This window comes from Corvus moneduloides, chromosome 9 (assembly GCF_009650955.1).
Source record: "Corvus moneduloides isolate bCorMon1 chromosome 9, bCorMon1.pri, whole genome shotgun sequence".
Classification (NCBI taxonomy): Eukaryota; Metazoa; Chordata; class Aves; order Passeriformes; family Corvidae; genus Corvus; species Corvus moneduloides.
In genome coordinates this window covers 13548157-13562313 of record NC_045484.1, presented here as the reverse complement: position 1 = coordinate 13562313, position 14157 = coordinate 13548157, and the positions used below count along the sequence as shown (strand labels likewise).

The following is a 14157-nucleotide window of genomic DNA, read 5'->3' as shown; positions in this document are numbered from 1 at the left end:
GGTTGGGAGGGAGAGCCTTATATATAAATGCTTTATTTAGAGGCTTTTTTTACTATATTTGTTGTTACCATATGTAGAGATCTACAAAAAATGTTTTCCAGAAGACTTGCTTGAGATGAGTATACTTATCATAAGAGATTTTAGTTTATCTTTTATAAATGTGAATTTAAGAAGTTAATTGTAATGGCGTAACAAGAGTGAATTTATGGTTTACAAGTTCTCAGAAAGAACCATTAGCAGATCAGAAGAACTTCTGATCTGCAACTGTCTCCAAAAGAAAAGCACATAAAAGCAGTCAGCAAGTAGTATTTATACCTCCAAATGTTCTGCCAGCATCTGGCAGTCTTCCTATGGGCATTTTCCTATGTCCAAAGTATTATCTTCTGTGGCTTAGAATGAATTTATTTTGGTTCTGAATTGGCTCATTCCTTTTCTGAAGCCATGGAAACTTGTAAACATCCAGAGATGCAGTGGCATCTCTCTCAGTGGAGTGCTTTTCTTCTTTTTGCCATCACTCTTTCTCTTGTGTAGCTTTATTGCTTTTAGTTTCTGGATTTTAATAACATTCCATTTGCCTGCTTTAGTGTTACCTAGAAGCACAGAGACACAGTGTTCCCTTAAATTGGTCATAAAGATTAATTATACTAAAGGGTTTGGTTTTAAATATTCCTTTCACATACTCACTGGTAGTTGTGCCTGAGATTTTTAAATTGTACACAGATTATCATTCTCGAGTGCTGCTGCCATGTGCCATAAATTCGCAGAGATGTGGAGGCCATATTGGAGAATTAGCAAATACTTTGTTAAAGTAAGTGGTAGAAGTGAAATGTTGTTCTACCAAGCATGCACAAGAGACTGCTGGTTTGAAACTTTACCAAATGGAATTTCTGTTTAATAGATCATAAAAGGAAAAAAATGGAAAAAAAAAAAGACAAGTATGGACCTTACTGTTGTAATTATTATGTCTTATCAGTTAGAATCATTCTTAAAGCTACCTGTTATAATGTCTGCAGTAAAATGTAGTTCTGTAAGCTGCTGGAAAAGAGAAACAGGGTGTCTTTCTCAGTGTCTGAACAGTCTTACCCCTGTATGCTGCTGAGATGCCACAGCTCTCATACATAAACTCTTGCCTACAAAGTGTTACAATCTTGTCATAGCTGATCTTTTTTGTTAGTTTTCTTTCTGTTTCTTTTAATTAACTTTTGGTTAAGTTGCCACATGATTTAACAAAAATTAAAATGTTACTATAACTGATAGGAGAAATGCTTTTGTGTGATCTTGAAATTCTAGAAGATACTGTTCTACTATAGGGTATATTTAATTCTATCAAGAACTTGGTCTAGGAGATTGTTTATTTGAAATACCATAAATCTAGGAAAAAGTTATAAATGAGGATATATTTTTTACTTCTGGTTATTTTATGCATGTGCCTGGAGGTTTCAGCTATATCAATTAATTAGATGAATAATGACATTGCTTTTCAGGTTTACCTCACTTTTCTTCTGGAATTTTTCGTTCATGGGGAAGGGATACTTTTATTGCACTAAGAGGTCTACTGTTAGTTACTGGGCGCTATCTAGAAGCAAGGTAAGGCAGGCTTAACCTTAGTTCTTTTTGGCTTCATGGGCAGCTAGGAAAAAGCAATGCTCTCAAAACCTGAGCTGATGCACAAGCTGTTAGAAACAGTTGATGTGCAGTATAAAATTTTAATGGCACTAGATTTGGGAGCTCTCTCTAAGTGGTATTAAAAATACTACTCAAATGATTCTCTTTTGCCTTCTTAGCACTGATCCAAAGCCGATGTTCTGTAGAGATAAGGTAGTTTTAACCCCTGCAATGCTACTGTTTGTCCTTGAACAAAGTGATTGTTTCACTAGTACTTGCATCATTGTTGCTGAGCAATAATTTCAGAATTACTTATGTAAAAATTTGAAGTAGCAAAAGAGAATACTGTTTCAATTAGAAAGGCGTGATTGCAGGTCTGTCATGATTTTTTTGTAACTGCTAGTATTTGTCTATTAATACTAGAAATCAGCTAATTGTGCATTGTTACAGTCTGGTATCGATAAACGTTTAACCTGACAAATGAGCCATACGTAAGCCAGATGAATTTGATATTTTGATTAATATTGAGTGGAGCTTGGCACATAATAGAAATATAAAAATGAGTTGGTGTAAATTAGCATGTATTTATGCTGTTGTACATTTGGCCAACTGTTAGCTTTCTCATGCTGAGAGATCTGCAGTCTACTAGTATGTTTATTTTGCCTTTTAAAGCTAGTCGGAATCCATGTTTTCTGCAAGGTATGCGCAACGGTTCTCAAATGAAACTTCTCATAACCTCAGTTGCTGTCACCTCTCTGTATTTTAATAGGAAATTCCCATCTACTCCTGCCCTCCGTCCCCATTCCACCCCACCCATCAGAATGGATACCAGGGTAATCATAAACAATGTCAATAAAAACCTTCCCTGTGACCTCAGTGGGATTTGGATTTAGGGTCTATATCACTACCTATAAAAAAGCAAATTATCTTTTCCATATGAATAGGTAATGTATGTTTTGTACAAAGTGATTTAAATGTATTCATATTGAGGAATTTTTAGGGAATGGGTGGTTTTTTATTGTAAAAGAAGTTCATGCTAAATGGAGTAATTTGTAGCTTTCAACAGCAAGCCTTTGGCCTCTGTCTTTAAAATCTTGTTTGTCTTGCCCTGCCTTGCTATTAACGTAACCCTGTATGCTTTATACTTGATACTTGGTCCAATAATGGCCTTGAAGGCAACTTAGTCAAGACTGTGATTTTCTTCTGTTCTAGAAACATCATTTTAGCATTTGGTGGGACTTTAAGACATGGTCTCATTCCCAATCTGCTTGGCGGGGGTACACATGCCAGATACAACTGTCGTGATGCTGTGTGGTGGTGGCTTCAGTGTATCCAGGACTACTGTAAAATTGTTCCAAATGGATTAGACATTCTCAGGTGTCCTGTTTCTAGAATGTACCCAAGAGATGACTCTTCTCCTCAGCCTGCAGGCACTGTGGTAAAGATCACTTCTAATTTAAGTATTTAACAAAACTATAATTTTTTAATGAAAGGATATAATTTTTTCTAGCTACAAGAACCTCTTGCTATCTGTTGTTCATGGTGAAATTTGATTATAGCGCAAGAATTCCGTATATTAGGCACTTCTTGCATCACCTGATTAGACCAAGTGCAAGGGGTTAGGGAAGGAGGAAAAAAAATTCCATTAGCTTCTAAATCTTTTCGTTGCTTTTTGTCTTGAAAAAGTGTTTGTATGAAAAGTTGTATACAATATATTGCCAATGCCAGGGATGCTACTTGAAAATGTTTGATGGTTTGGGAGTTTTTTTGGAATATCATATCATAAACTAGAGGCTTAAGAAATGCTTTCTACTCATTTTTCATCTTGCCTTTCACATGTCATCCAAACACACAATGAATCTAGGATCAGCCACTTTATGAAGTAATACAGGAAGCAATGCAACGACACATGGAAGGCATAAATTTCCGAGAAAGGAATGCTGGTCCTCAGATTGATCAAAACATGAGAGATGAAGGTAACATACATAGAACGTTTGATGTGCAATACAGAAGTTGATTATTATATTTTGTATTTCCTTTTCCTCTTACTTCCTCTTTCTATTGAGCATATTTTTATTTTAAAATTGTATTTAATGTAACTGAAACTATAATACTTTATATACATGTAATATTTTTGGAGTGCCTAAATAATAGTTTATTGTTAGCAACTGTTCATATGCTTTGGTACAAGTGATCTTTAAAATTTCACTTAAAGAACAGTTTCCTTCAGAAACCTAACTCGGTTTTCTTGTTGGAAGGTTTTTTTGTTTATCTAGGACATTTGGGTTGGGGGAGGGTAGTTGGGGTTCTATTTTGCCTAAAAAATGGACTTAACACCTAATATTCTTGCTTGCCAGGTTTTAATGTAACTGCAGGCATTGACCATGAAACTGGCTTTGTCTTTGGAGGGAGCCGCTTCAATTGTGGCACTTGGATGGACAAAATGGGAGAGAGCGACAAAGCTCGCAATAAAGGAATTCCAGCTACTCCAAGGTATGAAATCCAGGCTTTAGGTGGGGGATTTTGTAATTTTTTTTTTTTTTAACTTAAATTCTTCTGCCGAACCACTGTGCCTTCTATTGACACATCTGAGAGGTTCTCTCTCAAATGTTCTAAATGTTTCTACCTACTAAAATGTTAATGAAAGTTTTTTCTTTTGCTGATTTGAAGTAAAAATCTGTGTTCTCGGCAGGTGAAGCCCGTGGATTTTTTCACAGTCTTAGCTCCATGCTAAGTGTTGAGTTTTGAATTCAAGTGGTAAAATGTAATTTAGGAAATACTGTATACTTGTTGTACTAGCAGTACTTTGTTATTTAAAGTTCTCATATGAGTTATATATTGATAATTATGTTGTTTGAATATTTCGTAGTTCGAATTCAAAAATATTTACAACATCTACATTTTTAGAGCTGAGAATTAAGCATTTTAAAATAGGCTCTTTATTATGTGCCAGCAAACTGCTGCAGGCCCTTGCTTGGATTTAGTACAGTATCACTTTCAAATCAATTGCCCGTCCATGGGTGAGAATTGAGGAAAACATCATCTTGCTTGACAAGTTGAGCACTTTAACTGGAAGCCAAGAGAGGTTGAGGTAGTTTGCAAAAGAGGCTGAGTTGGTGATGCGAGAGAGAAAATTCCATCAAGTAGACAGTAAAGCTGAGTATGGTTACAATATTAAGTGTTTGCATATATTGATTACATTAATACTACTTGAAAAAAAGAAGCAAGTCCAAGAAATGCATTTAGTGCTTATTTTAATCCCTCACTTTTGACTTGAGTAATCTCCTATGGCAGAACTATCACCTAAGTTACAGAAGTGTCTGTCAGTTGAGAAGCTTTGTATTGAACATGGTTATAACATCAGAGGACCACTGTGTTTGGGGTCGATCATTTTTTCACGTTCTTAATCACTGGTATAAAATTATCTTCCATTTGTGCTAATTAACTGGTATGATAATACCACTTTAAGTAAGGCTGATGTACAGAAAAAGGTATTTGCTAGCCAGTTTACAATCAAGTTCATTCCTTGACTGACAAATAGGGGAATAGTAGAAAAATGAGGAAAAAGAAATTGTCTAAATAAGATACTTATGAATGTAAATTTTTCAGTTACTCATTGAACTTTAACAACCTTCTTAAAATAATGAATGAGGGGTTTTATCATTATTATTTTAGAGATGGCTCTGCTGTGGAAATGGTTGGCCTGTGCAAGTCGGCTGTTCGCTGGTTGATGGATTTATCTGGGAAAAACATATTTCCATTCCGTGGAGTCACTGTAAAAAGACATGGTAAAAACAGGCACATCTCATAATTGTATTACTGGGGTATAAAAATAACTAAAACAATGAAATAGTGACCATATAACCCTCAGAAGAAGGTTTAGGGGTTAAAGGAGGAAAACTTGGGGAAGTATCTTGTATGATTAAGATCTTTTTGTTACTATAAAAATTTATTAAAACTTGATATTTTCTTCTCAGCATTTCAAATAGTTTATTCTGTGGATTACAAAGGAATTTCAGAGCCTGAATACCTTTTCTCAAAATGGATATAAGTGATGAGGTTACAGTGTATTTTGATGATGGTATCATTCATTTACAAGAATGTGAAGTAAAATGATGTAGGACACTTGTCTTTATTTTTTCTTTCTGCTCTTCCTCTCGCCCCCCAGTATTCATAACACAGAAACCCCCTTCTTGGGAATATTTACATAAATATCATTGGAAGTCCCATATGTTTTAGAGGGAATACTCTTCTAATCACAAAGTTACTTTAAGCTTACCCAGCCCAAGTGAATATGTGTCCTGTGAAGGCTGATGTTGTGTTAGTCTCACTAGAAATTTCAGTGAGCTGTTCCTCCTGTGATCTGTACAATTGGCCTAAAACTGAGAGAGGTGATGCTAGATCTGCTCCTGTTACATTAAGTGTCAGGAATTCAAGAAGCATACTTCTGCTGTTGCTACTGTGGCTGATTTCAGAAAATTAAAACTGTATGTAACATCTTGCAGGAAAGGAGGAGATTATCACCTATGATGAGTGGGACAGGAAAATTCAAGGACATTTTGAAAGGCTGTTCTTTGTCTCTGAGAATCCAGCAGATCCTAATGAAAAACACCCAGATCTTGTACACAAACGTGGAATTTATAAAGACAGCTATGGAGCTTCGAGTCCATGGTGTGATTACCAGCTCAGGCCAAATTTTCCAATAGCAATGGTTGTGGTAAGTGTGGGGGAATGGGAGGAGGGCTTTGCACTTAAATGCAAGCCTAGTTGGTTATAAAGAAAACTTTAAGGTCCATCTGCATTGCATTCTGTCAGGAACATACGTTGCTTGGAATAACTTTTGGAAAGTGGCTTTTTTTCCATGCTTTTAATGTTGGTTCTCTTGGACTACCTCCTAAGAATATATCATGACGGGACTTGGCAATTTGCAGTGCTCACTGTATTCAGAATGTCTTTTATGGCTAGGTCTGGGAGGCTGCTTTTCCCATCAAATTGGCTAAAAAGGATAGATTCTTTGTTTTTATTGGATTTTTAAAGAGCTTCAGTAATACTACTTGGCAAGGGTTTTTAAAATAAAATCAAAATTGAAAAAAGCACTGGATACCTTCTGTTTTCTTGCTTACTCTGACTTACAGGTTCTAGAAGTTGATTCAGTAATACAAACCTCAAGCTTTTTGTTGTCTTCTGCATTTATATACACAGCCTTATGTGTGTTTATGCACAGAGATTATTCATTAAATCTTTATTATTTTATTAGGCCCCTGAGTTGTTCTCACCTGAGAGAGCTTGGAAAGCTCTGCAGATAGCAGAAGAAAAGCTTCTTGGTCCATTAGGCATGAAAACCTTAGACCCAGAGTAAGTACAGTAGAGATACGATCAATGTTAATTCCTAAACACAATAAACAGTAGGAATTACTTGATGTGGGGCAGGGGTGGTGGTGATGGTGTGAAATTTTCATATATACTTATGAAATAAGGCTGCAGGAAGTACTTCCAGAACAATTGGTTTAGCTGTTCTAAAAGTCTGTGCAATTGATTTCTTTATATAGGCAATGGCTGAGTGGTTTTGAATGCCTCACAGTAAGCAAGTCAAATTTGGCATCATACCAAAGATGTTGAATTTGCATCTTGGGACATACTTATGTTTGATGCAGTGTACAGCACTACAGTTTGAGTAAAAGGGTAAAATTATGACTCTTAAGTCCTTTCAAGGCATGGACCATTTTCCTACAAATTTAAACTTTATCTGGAATTCCACTGTCATGTAAAGTACAGAACCTGGTGGAGACCTTCATAACTTAACCATCAATAAATGTAAATGACAAATTATTTGGTTGATTTGTTTTCCGTTTCTGTGTATTTTTAATTAGGCTTTTTTTGCATAATACATTTTTTCTTTCTTGCAGTGATATGGTATACTGTGGAGTATATGATAATGCTCTTGACAATGACAACTACAATGTAGCCAGAGGTTTTAATTATCACCAAGGACCTGTAAGAGCTACTTCCTTCAATTTTAGAAAAAGTGTTGTCATCTTTTCAAACCTACTGCTTTGATAATCATCTCTCTTCATTCTTTCCATAGGAATGGCTATGGCCAATTGGGTATTTTCTTCGTGCCAAATTGTACTTCTCCAGGTTGATTGGTCCAGAGATATATGCAAAAACTGTAGTTATGATTAAGAATGTTCTTTCTCGCCACTATGTTCATCTTGAAAGGTAAGATAACAACAAACACAGATTCCAAATACTCAAAATACTGGGCTAGTGGTATCTACCATCCAAGTGCATGTAAGAGTACAGATCTTCTGTATAAACAGGATCTCTTTTCTAGATAGGAGGTTGACTGCTATATGTGCAATTGCAGATCTCAAGTCAGGTTTCAAATACAGGTGAGATCTAGTGCCTTTTAGAGATTGCAGAATCCCTCATACTTATGCATGTGAAGACTGGGTGAGATAAATCTTATGTAAAGATTAGGATCTAATTTCATACAAGAAATCAATTTCAGAAAAAAAGTGAGTTTTTTTTAAAAAAATCATAAGTATTTAAAAACAAACTTTAAAACATAATAGTTAAAGGGCTAGTAGTGATATATTAAAATTTCAGCAGATAAAATGATGCAAAATATTGTTAGGACTTATTGTGTTCTAAGTGAGGAAATTAGATTCTGAAGCCGTCATACCAATAACCTTGATTTTTCTAAGGAGACAGAGGAAGTTGCATTTTGAGTTTTCCTTCAAACCAAACCACCAAACCCACACACTGTTTCTTCTCTTTTGCTGTCTGTTTTATTTTTAATTATTAAGGATTTGAGATAAACTGAAATAAAAAATCTTGCCCTTGGTATCTCATCCATATAATCTGTTCTGCAGCACATGAAACAGGTATTTATTTGCACCCAAAAGAGTAATACAGTAGGACTCTTGACAGAAGAGTTTGTCTGACCACATGGGGAAGAAAAGAGGATTTGTTAAACAGCATACTGCCTTACATAGTGTCTTGTCCACATCTCTTGTTTGGTAGTATCAGAAATAACTAGCAGTTTGGTAATGCTCTTTGCTTTTTCTGTCTTAAAGTAGTGTACTTTTACTCTGTTTCGATACATTACATTATTTCTGTACAGAATAATTATTGTAGTAACAGGCTCTACTTATATTTTTTAAGTGTGCTAGTTTGTGGGATGTTTTTGTTCCTGCAGAGGAAAAGAAGATTTATGTAATCATGCTGTCTTCCAGCCGTTGTCACCTTTTAGCACTATAATCAATGTCAAGTGTAGTTTGAGTACCATTGTTACCATTTTCCAAATGCAAAGCTACCAGAATGAGAAACAGGAGCAGCACACACCAGTTGTGTAAGTTTAGTTATTATTAGTAGCAGAGAGTCTGGTTCGAAGAAGAGATGCTTCCACTACAATTCCCAGCTGCAAGTGAAAAAAATATTAATTAGATCTCAGTTATTAAAGGGTATACTGTGCTTGTAGGACAGCTGACCTTTAGTCAAGCTTTTCAGTTTCCTACTGAGTTAATCTTCCAAAAGGTTTTAAAATGAAATGTTCTTTTAATTTCAACCTGTAATCTAACAACAGTACTCACTTGTGTTTTCTTTTATCAGATCATCCTGGAAAGGGCTTCCAGAACTTACAAATGAGAATGGGCAGTATTGTCCTTTTGGCTGTGAAACTCAGGCCTGGTCGATTGGTGTTATCCTTGAAATCCTTTATGACTTGTAAAAGTTTCTTTTGATTGATTTGATGAAACTTCTGTGGTCTTACTATTGGGCATAAGTGAACACTTGGCTTACACTGCAAGGGAAATTAACTGTTCTGCACAATCACTCAAGTGGTGTCCTGACTTTCAAAGACGCTGAATGCCAGCAGCTCCTGTGCCCTAAAACTGTGTGGGGTGTAGGTATTTTGAAAATCAGGCCATGACAATAAAATAACACAAAACTGCAGTGCACACTTGATGCAGAAAGTTTTAGTAAGGAGCAATTTTAAGAATATGCACAAACATAATTTTAAGTGGCTTTGGTTTTTTAGCCTTTTCAAAACAAAATCTTAATGTGAAGTAAATTAGCTCCTTCCTGAGCTAAAAATAAGTAGCACAGCTCTTATGTTTTTTTTTCTTTGTCTCTTAAAGAGTAAATGGATGTTTTTGCAAATGCATGCTTAAGGGGGAGTAGACTAACCTCTAGTTTTCTGAGTTTGGTATGCTTTGTGCTCTAGCACCATGCATTAATGAAGGCATAATATGTTACCTCTCCATTGAACGGTATAATGGGGATGTTTTTGTATGTGTTCAGTTGAACACTCCACTAAGCAGCAACAGAAATAAAGTGTATGAATACTGTAATAAATCAGCTTTTGAAGTTACATATAAAATTTTGAAAACTTTGAGAGTTAGCTCAAGCAATGAGGTAACATCCTATGTTAACCTAGATTTATTTAAATACCGTGAGCCATATAGCAAAGCTGTTTTTTCATCTATATCTGGTTTTCACGATGGGTAATTCATAAGAAAAGTGCATACAGTGCACAGCCTATATGTTAGGGAAGGCCAACGTGCTTGACTTTTTATTAATTTCATTTATTGAAGAGATAGAGTCACCTCAGCCCTTCATTCCTGGGAAAATCCTAGCTCTATTAATCAGGTGGAAACACTTAACACAGTGGAAAGACATACTAGCCTGCTATCAGAGAGGAGAATGTGAGGCTTCTGGGCCTTTTGAAATTACACCAATAACAATAAGCATGCTACCTCTTTGTGGTGTCCTTTGGGAGCATATCCAGTGAACATGATGCAAAATGTGTTTTTTCATATTTGGATGCCTGCATGTCCTTCTTAAGTTCGTATCAGGGCTCACAGACTGAGAGGAGTGTGGTTGGTAATTCTCAACTCTTCGTACAATTTTTCCATCTTAGTGCAATAAACAGGCAGAGAGTGAGATTGCCAACACTTCCCACATCACAAGGCAGAAAAGCAAAAGCACTATTTCTTAATGTTAGACAACATATGCTGAAAAAATAAATACAGGATGTAATTATAATGCACTAAAACACATAGATCAAGATTTTATCCTGTCTGTATTTTAAAGTTTCTGTGTCCTGTCTAAAGTACAGTGCACACATGCTGTCTTGTTCAGGGAGATGTGTTTCAGGTAGATATTGTAAGGGCAAGTTAACAGGCTCAAGAGAGATGAATTGTAAGAAATGGCTATACTTATATACTATTTATTTGAAAGGTTAATAAGGATTTTAACTCCCTTGCTGAAGTGTTCAGTCCTTAGGAATAGGTAACGTCTATATTATACCTGAACTTTTGAGCTGTTGCAGTACATGGGTTGGGAAATTTTTATTTTCTCGACACAATGCATAAGAAATGTCATTTGATCAAAAATGCTACTGAAATGTCAGCTACAGATTATTTTTTTAATGTGCGAAGGCATAGAAAGTATTTTTCATACTGCACTAAACTTTCCAAATTTCTTGATAATTATATTAAGGTTTATGTCCTACTGTTTCACCAGCTTTACTGTTTTCCTGGATACTTATTTCTTGTTTATTATTTCAAGGTATGTTTTATGGCTCCTGTGGCTTAGAAAACAGGAACAAAATGGCAGAAAAAAAATTGTTCTTACTTCATGAAAACATTTTAAAATTGGAAGCGAAGCTTAAGAGCTATGACTGTTGAAGATTTCCACCAGGTGTCAAAATTACATACATTGGCAATAACACTCTTTAAGTGTTTGGAAAAAAAAACATGAGTAATTTTTCATCAAGACCTTCCTATGCTATGTACAGATTGCTTTCCAGTTTTGCAAACTGCACTGCTGATACAGACTGCATATTTGTCACTGCTAGGGTTTTTTTTCTAATTTAATAGTAAAATTTTAAAGATAAATCACTACTGTGTACACAAAAATACGTATGTTACGAAACTTCTAAACATGCCCATTTATAATGTTGCTTCTGCACTGATTAGTTGAGCATAGTTTTAGTGACAAATATTTTAAATAGGGAAAAAATATGTATTGGTTGACTTTGCTGTTAAGTAGCAACAAAAGTAAGATTTAAGGTTATTAACTTTTGGGGGGGGTGGTGGTTTTTTGGTTTGGGGGTTTTTCTTTTTTCTTTTTTTTTTTTTTTTATTATCAAAAAGCTACTCAACACTTTGTCAAACCAGACAGTTTAAAAATTAAGAGGGAAGAAAACAATGTTAAATCTAACATAACATGAGCTGATATCCAAATAGATGAAGTCATTATCCCCGAAAAGTAGCTGACTTACATTGACTGATCATTATCATTTATATTTTACACTCTAGAACTTCTAGTAATGCAAACTTATAATTGGTAAAATAGAAATAAACTAAATAACTCAGTAAGAACTGTGCATCGACTGTGTTTCAGTTGGTGCTTCTTGATCTGTATCACGTTAAGAATTATTTTTCCTCCCAACTGAAATAATTTTAACTGTTACTGATGTTTACACAGTTAATAGCTCTTGCTTATTCAAAGATTATTAACTTGAGAATTCAAGTAAACTAATGTACCATTCTCATACTGCATGTTGTAATGTAAAATGGAAACATAAGCTTTACATGTCTGTCTATCACAGCAACGACTGATTTTAGAAAATGTCATTATTCATTTCTGAAATGCACAAAATAAAATTCTTTAATTCAGAGTTAACCTTTTCTTGTGATTGTTTAAAAAAAAAAAAGTCGAACTTTCCAGCTGATGTTGCTTGTTCATGTGTAGCAATTTTACATATGGGGAGAGATCATTAAGTCCTCAGGTCAAATGTTAAATTGTGCTAACAACACTTACTAAAAAAACCAGCTTTTTTTTTAAAAAAAAAAAAAAAAAGCATAAACTTGAGCCTTACACAGAGATTCTTATGTTGGTGTCAGTGTCAGCTGTCCTAGCTGAGTTTGAGTGGGTTTGGGTTAGCAGAGCTCTGCCTGTCCCTTCTGCTCTAAGTGTTTATATATTTAAAGTCATAGTATTGCAAATTCACCAAGACAACAGTCCTCATTAACTGATTTACAGATGTTCAAGTCTTACAGTGATTAACTCTTGGTGCAAAATTCCTGTCACTATGGAGAAGGCATTTTTTGGACCTTTCAGCTCTGCTTTGTAAAATCAAAGTCTCACAGCATCGGTGTCTAGTATGCTGAGTATGTTTTGCAGTGTCCCCATTTCATTCCATGCTTTATAAAAATAAGATTTTTTTTCTAATCCTCTATTCAAGCATTTTTGTTAAGAAGTAGTTTATTATTCCACTGTATGCTATTTTTAATAAATACTCTATTGAAAAGTGGTTAAGGAAATCTAGAAATGACCAGTCACTGAGTTGTTGGGGCGAGTTGCTAAGGTCAGAGCTGCCACCTCAGCCCTCATGGCACCTCAAGCAGCTCAATGGAGGAACAGATGGATGAAATGTTAGTGGTGACTAGCAGGCTTCTCTTGAAGGCTCCTTTGGCGGTTGCAGATGCCAGTTGTGGAAGCGCCTGCAGTCAGGACACGAGCTCTGCCCGCGTTGCTGTGGGAGGTGAGGCAGGACCCGTCGAAGAGAGCCCGCTGCTCTCGCCACCGGAGAGAGGGCTTCGCCCTCCCGGGCGGCCGGGACGAGGGCCAGGCGGGACCGCGGGACCACGGCCTCAGCCGGGACGAGGGCCAGGCGGGACCGCGGGACCACGGCCTCAGCCCGGCCGGGGCCCCTCAGCGGCGGGACGGGCGGGACAGCGCCGGCTGCGGGCCGCTCCGCCACACGCCTCTCGGGAAAACAGGCGAAACCTGCCCCGACTAACAGCTTGTTTGCCTTTCTAAATGTGCCTGGTAGCAGCAAGAAGGAAAATGTACTTGCCTATGAGCATCTGGGGTTTTGTGCAAACTTGGGAGCTTACACAAGGGAGAGCTCAACATTCTGCAAGATTTGCCTGTGCATTTGGTATTTCTCAGAAGTTGCTGACTAAATTAAAAACAGAGGCTTCCTAGTTCTGAATTTTGCATCAAAGTGCAGGTCACCAAGTGGACCAATGGCCTTTTTTAATGGGGAATGTTGATTTCCAAGCATGAGCATCTGAACAAGGCACAACTTCAATGCTGGTTTAGCGATTGCTGATTTTTACAGGGTCAGATTCTGAAGCAGAATTAACTTGTGGTGGCACGAAAGTGAGCCTGGGAATAATATAGCAAGAAGACTCTGGCTAGTCAGGTGGCAGTCTGAGCCATCTGTGCTGTTGCAGGCTCTTGTGTTTCTGTAAACACTTGTCCAGTCCCCTTGGCCTGTAACACGTTTGTCTCATTGTGTAATACCTCCTTGAACCTGTTTCTTTCAGAAATCTTAATCTCTCTGATGTGTCTGTTCTGTCTACAACCTTTCAGCCACATGTGGTAGTTCACCCTGTGTAATGATCTCAGCATACTACACAAAGATCACTACCACTGACTGACTGTATTTGACAAATAATAAACTTGTTCACCTCAGTTCACATAAGCTTATGCAATTTGTGAGATTCGTGAGCACTTCCCTTCGTGCACCACAGC

At 36.6% G+C, this 14157-nt stretch overlaps 1 protein-coding gene across 5 annotated transcripts in view; it reads left to right on the top strand.

Moving 5' to 3' along the window:
* Nucleotides 1–12297, top strand: part of AGL (amylo-alpha-1, 6-glucosidase, 4-alpha-glucanotransferase) — a 37383-nt gene extending 25086 nt beyond the window's left edge. For all 5 annotated transcript variants that reach the window (XM_032118256.1, XM_032118255.1, XM_032118253.1 and 2 more), the window contains exons 25-34: nucleotides 1485–1587; nucleotides 2818–3043; nucleotides 3470–3581; nucleotides 3963–4098; nucleotides 5281–5393; nucleotides 6111–6322; nucleotides 6863–6960; nucleotides 7512–7599; nucleotides 7691–7824; nucleotides 9220–12297. In XM_032118256.1, the coding sequence (XP_031974147.1) occupies nucleotides 1485–1587; nucleotides 2818–3043; nucleotides 3470–3581; nucleotides 3963–4098; nucleotides 5281–5393; nucleotides 6111–6322; nucleotides 6863–6960; nucleotides 7512–7599; nucleotides 7691–7824; nucleotides 9220–9337 (1340 nt within the window). In that variant the 3' untranslated portion in view covers nucleotides 9338–12297. The remainder of the gene's footprint in view (nucleotides 1–1484; nucleotides 1588–2817; nucleotides 3044–3469; nucleotides 3582–3962; nucleotides 4099–5280; nucleotides 5394–6110; nucleotides 6323–6862; nucleotides 6961–7511; nucleotides 7600–7690; nucleotides 7825–9219) is intronic.
* The last annotated feature ends 1860 nt before the right edge of the window (nucleotides 12298–14157 follow it).